This window comes from Mustela nigripes, chromosome 7, assembly GCF_022355385.1.
Source record: "Mustela nigripes isolate SB6536 chromosome 7, MUSNIG.SB6536, whole genome shotgun sequence".
NCBI lineage: Eukaryota > Metazoa > Chordata > Mammalia > Carnivora > Mustelidae > Mustela > Mustela nigripes.
Window position 1 is genome coordinate 44,523,026 of NC_081563.1, and position 21,537 is coordinate 44,544,562.

General features: G+C 41.2%; 1 protein-coding gene across 7 annotated transcripts in view; it reads right to left on the bottom strand.

Moving 5' to 3' along the window:
* CTNNA2 (catenin alpha 2) overlaps window positions 1-21,537 on the bottom strand; it is a 1,132,931-nt gene that overhangs the window by 136,102 nt on the left and 975,292 nt on the right. For all 7 annotated transcript variants that reach the window (XM_059405715.1, XM_059405716.1, XM_059405717.1 and 4 more), the window contains 2 exons: window positions 4,973-5,065; window positions 4,190-4,346 (listed from right to left, as the gene is read on the bottom strand). In XM_059405715.1, the coding sequence (XP_059261698.1) occupies window positions 4,190-4,346; window positions 4,973-5,065 (250 nt within the window). The remainder of the gene's footprint in view (window positions 1-4,189; window positions 4,347-4,972; window positions 5,066-21,537) is intronic.

Here is a 21,537-nt window from a genome sequence, read left to right on the forward strand (position 1 = left end):
ATTAAAGGATACATATTTGAAAGAGGCTAGCAGAAGCTGGAAATCCAGATCTCAAAAGCATTGCTTTTAATTAGCCAAATCAACTAATTTGTGCAATGGTTAGTTTAGTTAATCACGCTATGTGACTAAAGTATAAATTTTACAATTTATTGACTAGTTTTTCTTAACCAATTTTTTTTTAACTGCTAAGATAGCTTACTCAGCATTTCCCAGCATTTCCATTTTGGGGTACCCCTTTTATGGAAAAATGAATCACAATTCCCTCACGATAGTAGTTATATTGGCGGATGGTGTATATGTAAAAGCTAGTATTTGGAATGTTTCAAAATAGATTTGCATTTTATTAAGCTCAATATGAACAATGTATTTGAGAAAGAACAGGACCTGTTCATACAGACATGTTAGTTGATCAAAAGATCCCACATAGTATATAGAGAGAGTTCCACACCCCTTGTAATAACTTCTCCTCTCCTCTCCTTCTCTCCCTCCACCCTCAAAGTCTGGGACCCACAAATCTGGAAGCACACCAGTCTAGGATCAAGAGGTACAGTGAATTATTTGAAGGCAGACTCGGTCCTTCATTCATATTTTCATTCCTGACAGTGCCTTATACACTGCAGGTGATCAAAGAAAAAGGCACTAAATAAACGTATCTATTGAAAGGAGACCACTATGTATTTTTATCCTAAAGGATTTTTAAGAGAAAGAACTCAGGAAGTAAAAACAGGAATACTGTCCCAACTAGAAAAGAATACAGTAGAAAAATAAGAAGCATAAAGAGACAGGGCTCCATGGCTGGGGAAAAACCCCTCAGGTTCTCTGGATGTCACACCTGGACAGGAAGCATGGTTTTTAAATATAGCGTAAAACACTTTACTGCAATATTTTTTGCAGTAAGCTAGCTTGAATTTTTTCAACCTTACTATTTCAGAAAAGATGTAATTTTGTTATTAAAAAAAATCACCGATGACCAGAGCATTTATTATAAACCACAAAAGGTATAGATTCTAAATCCAAAACCAAAGTTCACTGGTTCCTTTTAAAAACTCTCACAAACTCAAGACCTGGAGCTAAAAGAAAAACAACAGGCAAACACAACAAAATGCTTGGACATTATGGGATTCTGTTTATCTGTTCTTCAGATCTTAGATGCCTGCTATTATGTGAACCAAACCCAAGAATTAAACTGTCACATGCTTAATGCGAAGACACTCATTTTAAAACACTATTAAAAACTGTAGTTCTTACCCAGTGGGAAAAACTTAAGTGTCCTAACACAGCCATTTCACTTTTTTACGAGTCCAGGCCACATCTGAAAATTGGTTTTGCTCCTGTAATGTTAATAGCTAGCATCATTACTCCTCCAACTTGTTGCATTTCACATGGACAGATTAAGCACTCAAGGACACAGTTTCAGGTAGCATGAACAAAACAAAACTGTAGGCTTTTATTTTATTTTATTTTATTTTTTCCACTGAGCCATCCAGGCGCCCCAAAACTGTAGGCTTTTAAAAACAAAGATCTTTGCCTTTTTTTTTTTTTTTTTTTTTTTTTAAATACAGTTTCCTGCCAGGACAGATATTCCCCTTAGAAGAAACTGATACATAAAATGTCATTAATGCCATTCCAAAAGATCTCCTGGGCCAAACTTGCAATTTACTGATGCAAATGTTTTGGCTTCAGCTTGGAGAGGAGAGGAGAAGTAGTTTCCCCAACAATTGGGTCGTATCCATAGCCTACCAGCAGGACCGGGCGGGCTGTGTTATTATTTGTCAAGCCCGGCTGTGGAAAGGTACCTGCCACCTCCAACTGTCAACTCCAAAAGCATGCTCCGGCAGGCTCGGCCAAGGCTGGCTCCCTGACAGTACCTGTTCATTCTCCTGTCATGGCCTGCCGTGGCATTTGTACCACTGGGGTTGGACTGCACAGTGTTATCAGCAGAAGCCAAAGCCTTTCCTTGTTGCTGGTAATAATGAGATACACAAAGGAAACGCAGGGAGAAACGTGGTGAAGAGGCAGGGCTGGGGGAAGAAAATTAAGAAAAAGCTTTCCAAATGGAAACAGTCTGAGATAAGACCTCCTCACCCTGCTCTTCCTTACCTTCAGAAATTTTTGTACATGTATTTTAAGAAAAGGAGAAGTTGGGAACTTTCTAAGTTCTGAAATGATTCCTCTTTGAAAAAGGGAGTCCAGGCAAATTTTCTACTCATTTGCAGGCAAAAGGGGTGACAGAAGCAAATTTCCAGGGGCTAAGAGGATTGTTGTGAGACCTGAGGCTGGTGAGGGGGAACCCCTGCCCTGTCTGGGGGCCACTAGAGTCATCTGGCAGAGACTGACTAGATACAAGAGGTGACCACCCGTTTATTCCCCACCATCCGAACTCCCAGCATGCCTATCTCAATAATTTCTAAGCACTGCACGAGAGATGCACTGTTCAGATGATCTTTTACAGGGTTAGGACTCAGCCATTGTCAAAGCTAATCTCAGAAATGGCAACGTATTGAATTCTTTATCAGCTAGCTCCCAGCTACGGGTATATTTAAATGAAGAGCTGCTTTGAAAAGTCACTGAAACATCGCACCTTGGAAATGAAAAACAAGAAAGGTTTCTGAAAGGAATTAGAGAGTGTGGAATGAGGATACCAGAGGTGGGCAGAAGAGAACCACTAACAAGGAAAGCTAGATGTGCTGTAAGAAATTCCCTGCTATCTTGACTCACCAAGACCCACATAGCTTCTGAAAAAGAGGATTATCTAGATTTTCACACCATCTCTGCCCAATTACCTACCCCCTTGGTGACTTATTTTACTCAAAGGAAGACCTGGAATACTAATACCTATCTTACAGAATTTTGGTAAGAATTAAAGCGAACAGCAGAGTCAGGTAAATTATAGACACTGAACACTTGTTCATTCGTTTTTCCCATCTGCCTTCTCTTGCTCTCCATGGTTTCAAAGTTGGGTTTTCCATTATCAATCAGACCTAAAGATTTGACTCTGCTGCTCTCAGACAAGCTTCAGACAGAAGCCCTCAGTAGGAACCCGTCGTCTGTTTCTTACAGAGAAGCAAAGACTGCACCTAGACAAAATCTCCAAATAGGATATGCATCCCCCGGAAATCCCTTCTAAATTATTGCAGTCAGGGTCCCTTCTGCTTGGATCCCACCAGTACTGCTGTGACGCCTTCTGTCCCAGGCCTCAGGTGGGTGAGGATAGGCAGGCCCTGGTCAAGGCTTGGTCTACCTGTGGGTAGAGTCAATATCTGGTCAATTTTAATTTTCAAGGGTCACTTGATTATTTTAATGCCTCACAAAGGAGGCTGATGTTTTCAGCAACCTCCTCTCCCATTCCTCCCACAGAGACTCTTTTACGTAAAATGTGCCAAATGTGTTTGGACAAATGTATTTGGAAAAAAGCCCATTTGCTGGCTGGTAGCCCAATTTTGAAACAGCATTGATGAGTACCATTAAAGGTCAAATTGACTACACAGTTATTCAAATACACTAGCATCCTTCAGTCTGGCTTCATCTACAAAGAAAGAAGTTAAAATTTCAAGTGAGGACTCGTTCTACTGGTTTTCTCTAACTTCCTTACACATCCTCACAGATAAGTATTCAAAACCTCAATGGCTCCCAAGTATCTCCTAGTGGGTACATTAAGTGACAAGTATTTGTACCTGCCTTTTTTTCTTTTTTAATTGTGTTATGTTCGACTACCTGCCTTATCATAAACCAGGGTAACTTCATTTATTGGAAAAAATGACCCCTTCAAACATGGTCAAATTAGGCTGATTGCTTTTTTGATTTTTTAGATACAAACTATGAGGATTAACCAATCTCACATACCATACCCTTTTTTAAGATGGGTTATTCAGATGTATGCCAACCCAACCTGCTTTAAAAACTCTAGGAACTAAAAAAGGAACCTACGTCTCCTTAAATAATCTTTCCAGGTTGCCGATCTTTTCATCGGGAAGTTGTGTTTTCCTCTCAAATGCTTTGACTCGGTGTTTTGAAATAATGTGCCCACAAAAGAAGACTTTCTAAGAGGATATTCCAATCACATTTGCAGAGATGAGTGAAAGCTCAAAGGGCCAAGAAGACCACTTGAAACAGAGACCTATGACCCTTGCAAGATACTCCTAATCTTGTTCTCCTCCAGCTGCCTTGGAAGAGGCCAATTTATGATTACCTGAGACAGAAAGGAAGTCATCCACTGAGGTGATGTCATCCACGGCCTCTGTCAGCACTCGGACCTGCTTCTCCCACTGGTCTTTGAAGACATCCATGTTGTCTTGAGCAACTTTGCTCTGTGGTCGGGCAGCCAGTGTGAGAGCAGCATTGATGACCTATTTGTTAGAAATATCCAGAAACACACTGACTACACTATTCAAACAAAAAAACAAAAAACAAAACAAAACAAAAAAAGCCCACCAAAAAAAAACAAGAAGGTCAAAGGCCACATTGAAACCCTGGACACCGTAGCTTCTACAGATAGGGTTGTCAGGGTTCAAAAGATAATAAAAAACACGAAAGGTGAAATATATTATCAACTACCATGTGTTTTCATTTGCTTTGTTTTTTGTTTTTGTTTTTAAGATATAGTCATCAGCCTCACGTTTCAAAAAGTGTTTCCTGGACAAGTTGTATTTACTTAGCGCAGATGTAGTAGAAAGCTAACTCCTGTCCTCCATGTACAAGGTTAGAATTTAGTTGAGACAAGATAAATAGATATGGAGCATTTAAATGACAGTCCCAAACAGAACAAAGTCAATAGGAGTGGAAAACACAATAATTACCACAGTAGTTTTGAAGACTGGGGCAGTTAGAAATTCTTTTTGAGAGAGAGAGAGATCTTGAAACAGCCCAGGGACAATGACAAAGCAAGGCAGGGAGAGACCAGAGGGCCTGATTGGAGAGGACCCCGAGTGTTAGGCCACCAATGGGCTTTTGAAACAAAGTGAATGAGGCTTACCTGGGGACACAGGCTGTCAATCTGGGTGGCTGCCATCCGGACTAATTTTACCCCTTCCTCATTGTTGGAAATGGAACAGGCCAAGTTGGCAACCTGGATGGAAGAGAAATGGAGAGAAAGTCATGTTGGGGCAAAGGGGAAGTATACTGTTGCCTGAACTTGCACCTTCTCCAGAGTCCTGCATCCAAGGGAATCCTGTTACAAATAAGGGTACAGTATACTTTGTATTTAAAAGAGACTCACAGGAAACTGAAAATGAGAGAGTTCTACCCAACAGAACCCTTATCTGCCTATCAGAGTCTGTCAGGAAAATGCTAGTCCACCAGTAGCCTACTCAAGGGCTTTCAGGGTCTAGCCAGTCCTGAGAAATCCATTGAAAAGGCTGACCTAATCCAGGAGGCAATGATAGAGTGTACAACAAATTGGAATATGTGGGTCTAGTATAAAGGCATTCAGTTTTGATTTTTAAAAATACTATGCCAGACAAAACAGCTGCACTATATTCGAGCTCCCGAGTCGAGCATTTCAATTTGTGTCATTCTTCTTCAAGGAGGGAGAGTTGGTAATACAAGGTCAGATTGACTGGCCAAGGTCAACAGCACACAAAGCCACCATCAAAACACTGATCAGTCCCATCAGGATAGTGCCAAGAGGACAAGAGGATGGGGATTAGAAAGGGCAAAGGAGCAGAGAAGGGCCACCAGGGCTAGGAGCAGTAGGGCAAGTAGAACAAGTGATTAGCAGAACAAGAATCCCCTGAGCCTTGCATCACCTGCCCTTTTGTATCCTGCCACCTCTGCTCTCCAAAACCAGGCTGCCTCCTTACCATGCCTTAATGCTCTGGAAGATTAAAATTCACCACACATGTGTGTGTTCCAAATGCAAAAGAAAGCTTAGTCAGACAGTGTGGAGAGCAAGGGATTGGAGGTCAGGAGGCTTAACCACCACTGGTTATATAGTCCCTTCACATCTGGAGGACCATTTTCTTATCAGCAAAAGGAGATGGGTAGATGGAGATACTAGGAACACTTTCAAAGATTACTTCAATAAATCATTTAATGTTAAGAATCCCATTTTGAAGCTTTTAAGGAAGAACACTTGAAGTCTATTGCAGTGAGAATATGTACTCTGAGAAACCACAGATGAAATTCCAAACATTATCGGTTTCTTATAGTTTACCTCAGATTCTTCAGATATTCTGAAAACTAAGTAAAATGGTGAAAATAAATTCAATTTTTAAAGACAAATATGTCTTACTGTGCCCATTTATAGGATGCCAAATGCCCAGAGGCGTGAGGCTTCTTGGAGGCAGAGCAAATATAATGCAGGTTCTCGATTTTTGTTCTGTTGTCTATACTTCACATTTTTGTTAGTCTTCATTATACTTGTATTCAAGCACATTTTACATTCTAAGAGCCACAATAAGTATGTGATATAAAATTGGTGCTCAATATGTGTGTAATGAATTAAAGAGCCTTTAATAGCTTTTATATATATGTATATATTATATGCAGTACATCATATACTCTCAAAGATCTAGCTGAGCTACCCCTTTAATCTAGCGCATCAATGTTTATATTACCTTCCAGCAGGTATTTACTAACACTATCGTACTGAACAATGGTTCCTATATTTTGGTCCACTGTTGAGTCCATAAGGTAGTGTCCCTGTTCACGGTGGCATGAAAAAATGTCAGGATGGGGTGACTTTTCCAGAAAGATGTACGTATTTAATTTCCATTTCTTCTAATGTTCAATTAAATTCTTCCTATTTTTGCTGTTGGACAGCTTTTCATTTTATGAAATGAGCATTTCAGATAGGTTTGTTTGCTATCATTCTTGCTTGGTGTGTGAGACTCGAGGTCACACTTTTGCACAGCCCTGGACTTAAGCTGAAAGCTTTGGCACGTGGCTTTATATATGACAATAAGAGAGCCTGAGGGCTGAGAAAAAGGGGATCAGCTCCTGAGGAAGGAGATGCCCCCCAGTAACTTCTGCATGGTGATAATGAACTTTTCTTTGTGTATCTTTTGAAATGCGTGTTCATTTTTTGTTTAAATAAACTCTATTATGGCTTAGATCTAAAGTGGGAAACTCATTGCCCAGTAGAATCTAATTAGGGGGAAACCATGCTAATAACACCTAGAAAAAGTTAAGAGCTGACTATTCCCAATATCCTTTAATTATTCTCTTTAATTTACTGATCCATAAACCCTCAAGTCTGGCAGGCTCCACTCTGCAATGTTCTACTGTTTAAGTCCACCTAAAATCAGAATTTTATTTACCTGGTATTGTATTCTTTTTTTTAATTTTTTTTTTTAAGATTTATTTATTTATTTATTTATTTGACAGAGAGAGACCACAAGTAGGCAGAGAGGCAGGCAGAGAGAGAGAGGAGGAAGCAGACTCCCTGCTGAGCAGAGAGCCCGATGCGGGACTCGATCCCAGGACCCTGAGATCATGACCTGAGCTGAAGGCAGCGGCTTAACCCACTGAGCCACCCAGGCGCCCCCCTGGTATTGTATTCTAAGACACTGAAAATATTTCCAACAAGATGCTCAGGATTTCAATATCTCCAAAGGCAGTCAGCTTTGCACATCTTAAACTGGCCATGGACTCCAAATTCCTATCTTCCTTAGGCTTGCCTTTCTGCTTTTCACTGGACCCTTTGCATCATGGTGACTCTGAACATGGTTTTAATATATCGCAATCTCTACAACTCTGTCACCAAATGCTAAGTTTTGGTCTTGGAGACAGGTCCCAATCACTACTGTAGCTCGAAATGCCAAATAATATCAAGACTACCACACAGAATAAGTACTTGATGATTTATTTTACCTGTTCTTTAACTACAGTTCTGATGCTAGGATATGAAACTCAGAAAAAAATAAAATGTCCTATTTTTCAAGTCACAGTATTCCCCCATAGACCTTGTTTTTGTTTATTTGTTTGTTTTTTGTTGTTTGGGTTTTTTTAAAACCAATTTAGCATGATGATCTTCCTAAGAAGAGGAAGGTAAGGAGCAGGTAGAAATTGGTAGACAAGAATCACAAGATATTTGAAAAATATTTATGTAAGTAAAAAAAATGGACAACAAATCATTAATTGACTAATGTTACTAGGCTGCAACCCAAAAGATGTTGACCAATATGATTAATTTTTTTAATTTATTTTTATTTGACAGAGAGAGATCACAAGTAGGCAGAGAGGCAGGCAGAGAGAGAAGAGGAAGCAGGCTCCCCGCTGAGCAGAGAGCCCGATGCAGGGCTTGATCCCAGGACCCTGGGATCATGACCTGAGCGGAAGGCAGAGGCTTTAACCCACTGAGCCACCCAGGCGCCCCCCAATATGATTAATTTTAATAAAACTTTGAAACCTGCCTGAGTCAATCAAGCAGGTGACACTCACGGCCTGCCTGTGGCCTGATTACTTTGTTCTTGATTTGTTTACAACTTAGCGGAGACAACAAGAGTCCCCAGCTATCCTGGAAGCTTAGAAAACAATAAAACATATCAGTAGTGATTAGATGTTGGACTATTTAGATTGATTTGGGATTTCTGGAAGAGTCTCGGTCACAAGTAAAAGTGGCCTTGCTCCTTGGTTTAGCCAACCCATCTAAATTCCCAGCAACCTCGTGGGACAGGAAATCCTCCTCTATACCTTCTGAGAACAGTGGCTTTGGGGCAGCAACAGCTAAGCGGACTCAGCCTCGTCTTCTATCTCTCACTCCGTGTCTCAAAAACCAGTTCTCTTGAGGAAAAGGAGGAAGCTTAGTAGCCATCACTGAATTGTGTGCTGAGGACGACAAGAACTTTAGGAGCCCAGAGAAAGGAACAATTAGTAGTCCTGGGTGGGAAGCAGGCAACACATCACGGAGAGGCATCTTAAATGCTTCTTTTCTCATTGCCTGAGTAGCACAATTGTCAGGACGCTCAAAGATCATGACGTTTTGCTGTTCTGGAGGCACACTGTGTATAAAGAGGCCAAAACAAAGGAGGAGAGCACCAGGAAGATTTGAAAGACAACAAGCCCGCAAGGAGAACTCATAGAGATGCTGTTAAGAAAGCAACCTGCTCCTCCAACTGATTCTGTACAACTGGGATCCAGTCCCTAACCTTTCAATACACCGGTTGACCAAAAGCAGATATTCCAGAGACAATGATGGCAGAATTAAAATGGACAAAACCACAAATGCATGGCGCCCTCACAAAAATACAATGCGATTGTTCAAAATGCAAGATATTTTTCACAACCAAACAACAGAACAAAATAAAACCAGCTCAAAGCTCCAGATGAACAGCCTCTCCCAGCTGTGAAATTTGGTTTTTGTGGGGACGTCACTACTGAAGAAAGTAGCTCCGTCTCAAAAATGCCATAGTCCTGTTTGAATGCTCACAAGAAAAAAGCCAAAATTCCTGGAAGGCTGAGCCTTAATTAAACATTAAGAACCTCTGCTAATAAAGTATTTAGGTATTTAACTCCAAAGTGATATGAGGTGCATCAGAAAAACGAGAACATTTTCTTCTTTTCTGGTCCTGGAAAAGAAATTAGATTTTTTAATATTTGTAATTCTGTTCAATTCCAAACAGCAGCACATATTCAGTGCATTCAACCCCCAAAACACTTTATCATTTCATTAATTTTTACAGCTTCAGGTAACATAGTGGTGTTTTAAGAAGAGCACACTCTTGAAATGAAGCAGGACAACAATTCGGAGGTTTATAAAGCACTTGCTTCCCGGGTTAATATTGCATCATCACCATAAATTTGAGAATAAAATGAACTTATTTATTATTACAAGAGGATTTATGAAATCTCTAGTCACCACAGTCACCTAGCCATATTAAACGATAAAGAGAAGAGAGGATAACACAAATTCCACACCAACTGTTGTTGTTCTCTATAACAAACAGGGCAATGAAGGGTGCCACGGTCTCTGTCCACAGATTTATTCAGTTCTCTGCACACAAACGGCTTTCTTCATACATGCCCATCTCATGTAGAATTTCTAGGCTTCTACAGAACATGCCTCCTATATCACCGATGGGATTTTTTAAATTCAGTACGAAACAATATGATACACATTTCCCTGAAATCTCTGGGAGGCAAGACAGAAGGCGTTGCTATTAAGACAGAGGGATTTGACCTTAAGATGATGATAGACTTCCATGGAGATGGACATCTCAGTAGACCACATGGCCACCTTCACAACTTGATTTGAGAAGAGACTGAAAGGTCTGGATGTCCCAGAACTTGTCTGTAGCCATGTCTCTCACGCAGAGATATTATGGAATCCTTTTAAAATGCAGCTGCCGGGGCGCCTGGGTGGCTCAGTGGGTTAAGCCTCTGCCTTTGGCTCAGGTCATGATCTCAGGGTCCTGGGATCGAGCCCTGCATCAGGCTCTCTGTTCAGTGGGCAGCCTTCTTCTCCCTCTCTCTCTGCCTGCCTCTCTGCTTACTTGTGATTTCTCTCTCTGTCAAATAAATAAATAAAATCTTAAAAAAAATAAAAATAAAAAAATTAATAAAATGCAGCTGCCTCAGACTGAGAGGATTGTATCAACCTGACTGCTAGTAAGTGCAGTTCTGAAGGCTACAGGACATAGTCAACAGGGATCCTTTGATCAGGGAAGGATGGCCCAGTAGAAGCTGGCAGCTGGGGCAGTAAGAAGACACTGGGGGTAGGGGAACAGGAGGAAGTGAGAAACACTTTTACGCCCTTGTTTTAAACGACTTCTCTTAAGCATCTGAAACTCCTGATTTATTCTACATATTTTAATTTTCAAAATCATAAAATGGTCAGGATCTTAGGCTATGGAGTTTGGTAGCCTGAGATTTACATCTTGACTCTTATACTCTCTAGCTGAGCAGGGTACTTTGCCTCTGTAAAGCCTCAATTTCCTCAACTATAAAACAGAACTATAAAATAACAACAAAGTGGTGATAGGGTTGAAATGAAACCTGGCTACAGTACTTAACCTAGCACCCAGTAAGGAGTTGACAAATGTTATTCTCATATTGTGCATTTTGCTGAAAGGTCACTATAAAAATAAAGAAATTTTGTAATAATAACATCCAATCACGGATGTATTCAAACATTCAAATATTGAGAGTGCCTAATGGTACCATACATTGGAGACCTAGAGGTGAACAAGTTAAATAGGATTCGTATTTCCTAGAGAAGCTTGTATTTTGGTAGAATTAAACATGTAAATGCATTTTTAAAGTTCATATTTTGGGGGCACCTGGGTGACTCGGTGGTGATCTCAGGGTCCTGGGATCAAACCCCGTATCAGGGCTCTCTGCTCAGCAGGGAGCCTGCTTCCTTCTCTCCCTGCCTGCCTGTCAAATAAATAAAATCTTTTAAAAATAAATGAATAGGGGTGCCCTGGTGGCTCAGTGGGTTAAGCCTCTGCCTTCGGCTCAGGTCATGATCCCAGGGTGCTGGGATCAAGCCCTGCATCAGGATCTCTGCGCAGCGGGGAGCCTGCTTCTTGCTCTCTCTCAGCCTGCCTCTCTGCCTACTTGTGATCTCACTCTCTGTCAAATAAATAAATTAAATTTAAATAAATAAATAAAGTTCATATTGTGTATACTACTACAAAGGCAGCAATAGAGAATAAAGGGAGGTCTACTCTCCGTGTAACTATTCATATCATTTATCCTTCCATTATGTATAATTTTTATAAAGTTGCAATCTCAGTTTGCATCTTTGTCACCACTTACTATATCACAAATATTTTCCAGAGTCTCTATATACTTGTAATTACTTTGTTAATGGTTGAATAAAATCCCTGAGTATTTTTGCTTCATTATTGGATAAGTCAATTCCCTGTCATCATACATTTAAAGGAGTTTCCAGTGTTTGCTCTTACCAAAAAGAAAGTAGCTTACACCTTTAGGCATGCAGTTTTTGCTGGGGTCAGAAGTGGAACTTTTGAGTCAGGAAAACGGTTCTAGCATGTGCATATATATGCCCACAGTGCTTGCCGAGAGCGCCCTAGCAACAAACGAATTGCTAATTCTCCAGTGTCGCTAGTGTCAAATCCCAGACTCTGACACCGTTTCCCCCTGCCTTCTCGGCCATAACCCCGTAACCGCATCACCTTTCCAACCTCCATTCTCTAAACCAATTGCACTGTACAAGCGTAAACTGGCGCTGCTGAAAAAGTCACGTCACATTTCCCCAGTGAGACCATGAATTCTGGCAGGACAGAGCCCTCGCTACACCTAGCACACACTGCTGGCATCACAGATACTTAATTCCAGTTTTTTAATTTACTGAATCCCACAGGTCCCCTCCACTCTGTATAAAGCTGAACACCACTCAACTGGTCATAACCTAGTCATACAGAGGAGAGCCCCAACTTCTAGGATCTGAAATAGGGAGCAAGTATATGTTCTCTGTGCCATCCTTCCTGCCGTTTACCGTCCAATCAGCATTGACAGGTTAATACTTAATGAAATGTATACAAAATCCTGCCACAGGACGCTAGGCAGCAATTTCTTCCTGATCCCACTATGCTTCATACCCCGGCCTGCAGTTCTAACCTAGAAGAACACAAATCTGTATTCCTAGGGCTCCATGGGGATGCAGAACAGCTCTTTTCCCTGTGTTCTTAGGTACATATACCACTAGCGAATGCTGTTTGCATGCCTCTGCCCAAATTAAAGTGATCAGTCTGCCCTGTTGACTTTAATGGAGGTAATCACCAGTTCACATCCATGAACAAATTGATGTGCTTGCTTCGTAGCTGAATCATCAGCATAAATCTATACCCTTCATATATAAAAACCTCTGTGGCTTAAAATAATGCAATAAAATATCACCTAATGCTTTCTTGATGCCTGTTCATCAATAATGTGTGGTTATATGAAAAGGATAGGAGAGACTTAGAATATGTTATCTAAAATCATGCCGTGAATATAATGCCATTTTAATTACTGAAGGCCTCCTGGGATTCTGTTTTCTCCATCCTTTCATTGAGGAAATGAATGATTATGTTCCTCTATTATTTGATTTCTCAGAGTTCCATGTAATAAATGCAATTTTCACTGACTTCCAGTGACTAGAATACACTGACCTTCATACCTGTGAGATGAATGCCCCACTGTGTACCAGGGAGCTCGGATCTCCAGGATCTTTCTCTGGTGGTAGAGAAGGCTGCACTGGAACCATCCAGTTCTTGACTTATAGTGGAAGTCATGGAACTTTTACAGAAGAAGATCCAGATGAATAAATGAGTGCATCTACTCTGTATAGCTTGGTCATCCATTTCAGGATGATAGGTGGACATGTGGAATCAAGGCATGACCAGAGTGCAGAAGGAATCTAACTATCCAAACCAATACTGAATCTGTGACTTCAGTCCTCTTTGCACAGAATTCCATCATGTAAGACAGAAATCCCTATTTCCTCAACATTTTGCCTCTTGGGTTTTTATTTTGGGGGAGGGGTTTAGGTGGAGAAGGTGCCTCCAATTAAATTCTTAGTAACTAGCCAACGTTTAATTTACAATCCACATGTCCCTGAAGATCTCCCATTCACATTGGCCAACAGGAATAGATTTCTCTTCTAAATCTCTTCGGGCTTACCTCTTATACCACTAGTGACTACTTATCACATGTCATTGTTTTATTCATTATTTGTCATGTGTGCAGATAGATGGATAAACACATACCTGCACCATTAGATATACAGAAATATAGGTATCATGGATCTTCAATTAAATTTCAACCTTCCTGAGAATGGTTGTATTTTATTTATCCTCATGGCCCCTATAGCTCCCTATACAAGATCTTGTGGTTCCAAGGCAGCCTCCCTACTCTGGATGTTTTCTTACCTTCTGCCCCACCAGCACTTATCTCTAATGAATCCTACTCCCTCCTCTTACAGTTTACCCCCCCCAAAAAGAGGATGCTAACTGATTAATCAAAGTAACTATTTTCTTCTTATAGAGAAAATGTAATATTCTCTAATATAACCTCCTACTATAACACAATTAAGATGTGCAAGTTTATAAAAAATAAAAAATTAAAAAAATAAAATAAAATAAAATCCAATGGCAAAAAAAAAAAAAAAAAAAGATGTGCAAGTCCTTTAGAATTTTAAGGAAACATGTACGTTGTAGAAACTTCAAGCCCCCATGCAAGCTATTGGAGAATTATGTAAGGATAAGGAGTTTTCTTTAAGCTCGGTCATCTTTATCTGAAATTTCTTCTCTTTCCTTTCTCTGGCCACCTGTTTTGGTAGATAGAGTATTGGAGCACATCTATGACCATTAACTTACATGTTGCCTATGATTACATTTGCACTATAAGGGCAGACCTGAATAGTTATAACAGGGTTCACATACCTATAGGCTATGAGTATTTCCTATATGGCCCATTATAAAAGAAGATCGCAAACTCCTGGCTTAGATGAAAATGTGGGTAGAATCAATTTTGTCAGACCTGTCAAATATGCCAAAGCAAGTCCATAGCAGGAAATTTGTACGACAGAAGTACAAAATCAAGTAGATCAGAGAAGGACATTCTTAGCCTATAAAAATATGTGCCCCTCCCAGATCTACTTAACAGTAATTTCTGAAACCAAAAAGAAAACCAAAAAAAGATTGGGGGGTGGGGGAGTCAGGGGAGCTGAGAGGGGGACAGTGGTGGGACACCCAGAAGGACCTCAGGGATGTTCTCGAATGCCCCCCAAGCATTTACACAAGAGGTTTTCTGGTGAACATGGTGAAGAGAAGCCAGTAGGAGTCAATAATGCCCTGGGGCTGATCTCACAGGATAGCCCCATGAGCCACCCCTTCCTGAAACAGGAGGATCACTCTCCACTTTCCGGGCTTCTTTGGGTAAGCCAACATGGTCAATTTTTGCAGCCTTCCATTTGTACTCACATAGTCCTTAGCTATACACTATCTTTCATGACTCCCTACTCCACCTAACCCCCCTGAAACTTTTTCTTCCCCTGGACATCAACAGTTTGCACAGGGAGCTTAAGACAAAGACCAGGAGTAAAGTGAACAGAAGGTGCTGGTTCCATAATGGCTCTTTAGCAGGAGTGTGTGTCTGGTCACTGCAATGGGCATTGTTCTGAGGAAAAATCCTGGGAACCTATTTTCTTACAGCTTTGGAAGACTCTAAGGGGACCAGCCCAAAGGGGTATGAGTAACTCAGCTCTGGTCCTAGGCCACACAAGGGAAGAAACTGAAGAAATGACCTTCAAACAAGCTCCATCCCCTAAGAGCCACCTTCCCAGCCCTCAGGCACATACACATTTTTTTTTCTCTCAAATTCTTTCCAGGCTTGGTCCTTCTGACCTGTTTGCTCTATCTCATCAGTACTTAATTATTAGGTTTTTTTGTTTGTTTATTTTTTGTTTATTTATTTATTTTTTTCCATTTCAGATCTCTCATTTCATCCTTCTCCCAGTCTTCTCATAAAATTGCCTTAGGGGCAATCCCACCCATTCCCACATTCAGAGGTGGTGATAGTCTGGGTCTCTCTGCTACAAGGGAAGAGGCAAAGCTGTCAGCGTCTGTTGCATCACAGGCTCTTGAACATAACCAACAAAGCCATCCACATGTAGCAACATTAATACTCTCCAATCTCCTGTCACATGTGTTCATTCTCAGCCCAGTTCTGCTTGCTTAATCTGCCTTCATCCTCTCACTCCTGATTCAAGTTTTCCTTTGCTTGATACCTATGACTTCTTTTGCCTAGCTTTCTAGCATTATCATACTAGTGGGTACCCTCTCCCTCATTTCTATCATTACCTTTAGCTGTTATAGCTCTTTCCAGCAAGAACCCTGCCAGCCAAAGCCTCCTAATTTCACTGATAACCAATGCCTTTTACTAATATCTCCCAAGCTAGAAACTCCCTTTTTGACCTCCCCACTTTCCCTTCCCAGTACGTGCCACAAGCCCCTATGATACCTGCAAATGTACCAGAGGCTTGCTCACCTCTTTAATCTGACACATTTCCATGCTGCTCAAAGAGCAGAACAGAGTTGTGCCAGTAAGTATGCAGCAGAGTTAGCCCATGTCACTGGGGAGCCATGTCCAAATGGGCTCTGCCACATGGAACTCTTTCTTAGGTGACCTTCAAGTAGCCATTTCCACCTTGTTGGGAAACAGATGTGGCCATCACCGTCCCGAGCCACGGCTAGTTTGGACCCAGATGCGTCCTGGTCTCATCAGCAGGCCCTCAGGAGACCATGACAAGGTCTAAATGGGAGGAACAGCTGTGTCTGCAGAAGCTCAGGTCAACTCTCAGCCATGATTATGTTCATAACCAATGCTCGTAGGAATAGGCTGAACCCCACAATGCCCTTCAAATGTGTCTCCGTTTGGCAACTTTCTACAACAGAACCATTTTGCTCTCATTCTCAGGGGGTCATTTCTGTTTCCCTTCCAACCTGAATCAGTCCTCTGAGTGAACGGCCAGTCAGCTTGACCTTTCAATCTACTACGTGAAATAAAGCTAAAGACGGTGTTCTGACTAATAGTCCCAGAGAGAAGCACATAATGAGGAAATTCTATACATCTTGCTTCTGTTTAGCTTTGTGCTCTCCAGGCTAGCTGTTTAACTGTGCCTTTTGCCTGGAATAACCTCTGCATTTTTTTCCTTCATGGGATCCAGGTATAGTAGTAGTAAGTACACTTCTTGTGGGAACACCAATAATATTGTGTGTACACATAGAGTAGGGGAGAGAAAGAGGGCTATAAAGATATTTGAGGGGCTTGGTCAACATAAATGCTCTTAGCTAAAAAGTCAGAATTCCTTTTGAAATTATTGAATTTCAGTAATTACTGAATTACAGAACTACAGAATTGTAATTAAGAGTAATTACAGAATTACTCAGAAATTTCCTGAGTAAATTTCTAACTTTCACAGGGCTTCATACCTATTGTTTCACAATGCAGACACAGAAGTCTATATTTTAGATGTTAGGCATTCTATTTTATAGAGGACATGCCAACTTAAAGAGAACTTACTTGCCCACCTGGAAAAACTATTTGGTTTCACATCTGAGGCTGGTTGCTTTATGCTGATATTTTTTGAGCTGCAGTGTGCCTGGGGATTACGTAAGGATTCTGTAAAATGTGGACTATGATTCAGCCGGTCTAGGGCAGACTAAAAATTCTGGGTTTCTAACTATCCTCCAGGAGATGGCTCTCCTACTAGTCTGTGGACATGCTTTGAGTAGCAAAGTTCTTCCCATATTCTATCACTGTGAAACCGTGAACCAGACTCAACTCTTTGGCGATATTATGTATCTAATATGTCCTGCTTCCTACAATCTCTGCATATAACATAAAGTGGGCACTTTGTAAGTTTTAATTCTTTTTTTTTCTTTTTTCCAAAGATTTCTTGAGAGCGAGAGCATGGGGATGGGAGGTTTGGGGGGCAAGGGGCAGAGGGAGAAGGCAGAGCAGATTCCCAACTAAGCAGGGAGCCTGACATGGGGCTCCATCTCAGGACCCTGAGATCAAGACCTGAGCTAAAAGCAGACACTTAACTGACTGAGTCACCCAGGCATCCTGACCCTTTGTAAGTTTTGCCTACTTTCTAAAGATACTGCCTCCAACATTTTTGTGCTGATTCTCTATGATTTCTCTTAAAAGTCTTGGACATACTCTTTGCAACATTTTTTTTTTTTTTAAGATTTTATTTACTAGAGAGTGTACAAGAGAACACGAAAGAGCCCGAACAGGGGCAGGAGCAGAGGGACAAACAGACTCCCCACTGAGCAGGGAGCTAGATGTCGGGCTCCATACCAGGACTCTGAGATCCTGATCTGAGCTGAAGTTAGACACTTAACCAGCTGAGCCCAGGCACCCCTCTTTGCGACATCCTTAAACTTGGCAGCTTTTAGTCCCTGAGGATATATCGGATTTTTAGGCAAACTATATCTGGTGAGTTGATGAATGATGTAATGGGGTTTAGATAAATAAATATAGAGGAATGAGGAATAGAAAGATCCTTGCCTTTTGAGGAACATTTCCCCAAGCTCTTTTCTGGTAATAGTGTAAGCACAGGAGGTGTCACTGAACACAGGCGAGGATATCCAGGACTGAAGCATTTGGAACAACTTCTACCCTAGTCTATAAGCACACAGACACCAGAGAAGTCTTCATATTTATAGCATACCATACTCAAGGGGTTAGCAGACTTTTATCGTTCAAAGTATTAAACATTTTAGGTTTTGTGGGTCACATAGGGTCTCACATATTTTTCTGTGTGTTTTATTGAAGTATAATTGACATACAATGCTATTTCAGCTTCAGGTGTACAACAGTGATTCAACAATTTTGCACGTTAGTCAGTGCTCACCACAGTAAGTATAGTCACCATCTGTTACCACACAATGTTATTACAATATTACTGACTATATTTACCAAGATGACAAATAGTGTTCCACAAAAAGTTAAATCCTGTTATACTATTAAGTGAGCGACTACAAGGCAGTAAATATGAAAGTATGGTGGGAAAAGTGACTTGATAGAGGATGCAGGACACAAAAATTGAACCTCTGTTCTCTTCACAGTAAGAGACTTGATGCTGGCTATAGGAACTCAATGACCAGCTCACATAGGAATATATGAGGTACGACTCAGAAGGGATTTTAGAAATCTTCTAATCCAGTGGTTCTAGCCTTAAATGCACATTCTAATCATCTAAAGTTTTAAAAAAAAAATTCCAATGCGCACGGCTTACCACAGAGATTCTGGGGTGGAGCTTATGTATCAGATTTTAATTTTTTTTTTAATCCCCTAGATGATTCAAGTATACAGTTAAGGTTGAAATTACTAATTTGTCGGGGCACCTGGGTGGCTCAGTGGGTTAAAGTCTCTGCCTTCGGCCCAGGTCATGATCCTAGGGTCTTGGGATCGAGCCCTGCATCGGGCTCTCTGCTCAGCAGGGAGTCTGCTTCCTCCTCTCTCTCTGCCTACCTCTCTGCCTACTTGCGATCTCTCTGTCAAATAAATAAGTAAAATATTTAAAAAAAAAAAAGGAAAGAAATTACTGATTTGTCCAAACAAACTCTTATTCCCTTTTCCGTATGCCCCATCTCCAGCCATTTACCAAAAAGAAAATTATTCTAAAAGTCTTAGAAAACTTTCCCATGGTCATGCAGCTAATTTGCTGTGAAACAGAGGCCAGGATTCAGGTCTTTTGATTTCTGTCATTTTTAACTTTGGATGCACATTGAAAACTCCCAAGAAGCATTAACAAACAAACAAACAAAATACATGATGCCTGGGATTCACTCTTAGAGTCTGATGTACTTCTTGGGTGTGGACTATAAACATTTCACCAAAGGAAATTCTGATTCTAGAGGTCTGCAATGACTTGACAATTCCTGCTTCTAAATGACTCCTAAAGTCGTGCCTAAGATAAGGCAAATTTCAGACAAAGTTGATCTAAACCAGGGCTAATGAAACCTGGGTATTCATTAGAAATGCAAATCTCAGTGACTCCCACCTGCACTGCCCCCTGCTAAATCAGAAACTCAGAGTGGGGGCCTAGCCATACCTGGTCTTCTAATTGCTAGCCAACAGGAGTTTCCTCCGCACTGCTCCCTGTTTTACTTTCGGGTGTGTGTGTGTGTATACACACACACACACACACACACACACACACACACACGCATACATATAAAATATCCAAATCACTGTTTTTAATCTATAAAAGTCATTTGTGAGCTCTTTTTAACACTTTTAATTAGAGAGGCCTAATTATTAAGCCCCTAATTATTCATGAATATTCTGGGTAGGAGTGAAACCCTGTGATGTGACACAAAGCACTTCCCTGGGCATTCAGGGTGGTGAAGTCAGCTGGGTCATTCTTTTTCCACTGAAATGTAGATGTGTGCACACACAATGACCACCTTTTATTACCCACTCCCCACACACACACACCCAAGTTATAAGAGGGACAAGAGGAGGCTAGAAATCCATGTAGTTCTTTACCTCCAAGATTCTTAGAGAATTTTATGTTCAAGAGATTCCTGGATATGTATACAGTATGCTTAAGCCTCGCAGACTCTCTTTTTCACTCAATGCTCATAAGACCTGAAATAAGAAGACTTGGAGTGTGTAGTAACTGTGCACTTTCGGAGGAAGCTTTATGTATATTTTCTCATTATGTAAAATCCTATGAGGTAAGTACTATTATTATCATTCCCATCCTATAGATGAGCAAATTGAGGCAAAGTGGTGAGTAGCTTCTCACGGTCACACAACAGTAAGCAGAAAGGTCAGGTTTGAACTTCACACGAACTCCAAAGCATATTCTCCAAACTACTTTATGCTCCTCATTTATTACTCACCACAAGCCTCGAAAACAGGCTGTCATCTTTTTCATTTTACAGGTAACAAAATAGAAGCTAAGAGAGTATAAGTAGCTTGCAGGGATCATACAAGCTACTAAGTGGCAGAGCCAGGATTTGATCCCTGAGTCTGTTTCCAGGCCCCATGTGTGTATGTAATACATATACATACAACGTATCTAAAACTATATATAACACTATTGCACCACCTGTCATCCTGCCAGTGGGGAAGGCAGTCACTGTCTTTATAGATCGTTAAAAGCCAATGAGGCTGCCTCTCACCTTTAACTTAAGGTCACTTTCTTAAGAGGGATTTAGGAAGAGCTGACATGGTAAGGAGATGAATGCCCCTCTAGAGTTAGACCTTTAGCAGAAAATACACTTTCCAAGGAACAGGCTACAGCGGGAGAGAGAACACAAAGGCAGGAGGGAGGCAATTCGATATTGACCGTGGAGAGCAGATTGGAGAAAGAGTGGGGAGGCTGGGTTGCAGAGTGGGGAGGCAGGCTTGGTTGCTACAGGTGTTGTTTTTGTATTTGTTTTTAACCTGAGGCTAGTCTTGATCCTGAGGTTTACCTAGACACAAGGGCTGTAAGATTCAGACTGCCCTAACTGACCATGTTATTTTTTTCCCCTTACCTCACAAATAGAAGGGAAGGAATCTCCACCAAACGGAGAGGTTGGCATGAATGCAGCTCATTCGGAATCGAAAAGCCATTGACCAATCCAGTCCTCAAACGAAGCCTTCAGGCACTTGCCTTACAGGATTCCGACTCCAGGCAAGGTCACTCCTGAGGCACACCGAGCTCATCATATCAAGACAGCAGGAGAGTTGGGCTTCCAAAGTAAAATTCAGCCTAAGAGCATGTCTTGGACTAGCTTCCTGCCTCCTAACTCTCTAAGTGACAAGAAAGAAGATAGCTAGAAGAAAATCCAACTGTCTAATTCTATCCCAGGCTAACCAGAGACCACCAGAAAGAGTTAATGAGAGAACACTGCTTGGCTTTGGCTTCATTCATTCACTCACTCAACACAATCACCATGATAGGTTCTGTGAAGTCCAGGAAAAGAAAGGAACATCATTTTTGCCTTCACAGAGTCTCCGATGCCATTGGGTGGGCCAGCGCAGAAGGAACGCAGTAAAATGTGCTGCCGTAGAAGTCTACGTTGGCTGGAATGGCAGGGACCAGAGGGCATGCAGGACAGGGGTTACTCGGGGGTTGCTTCAATG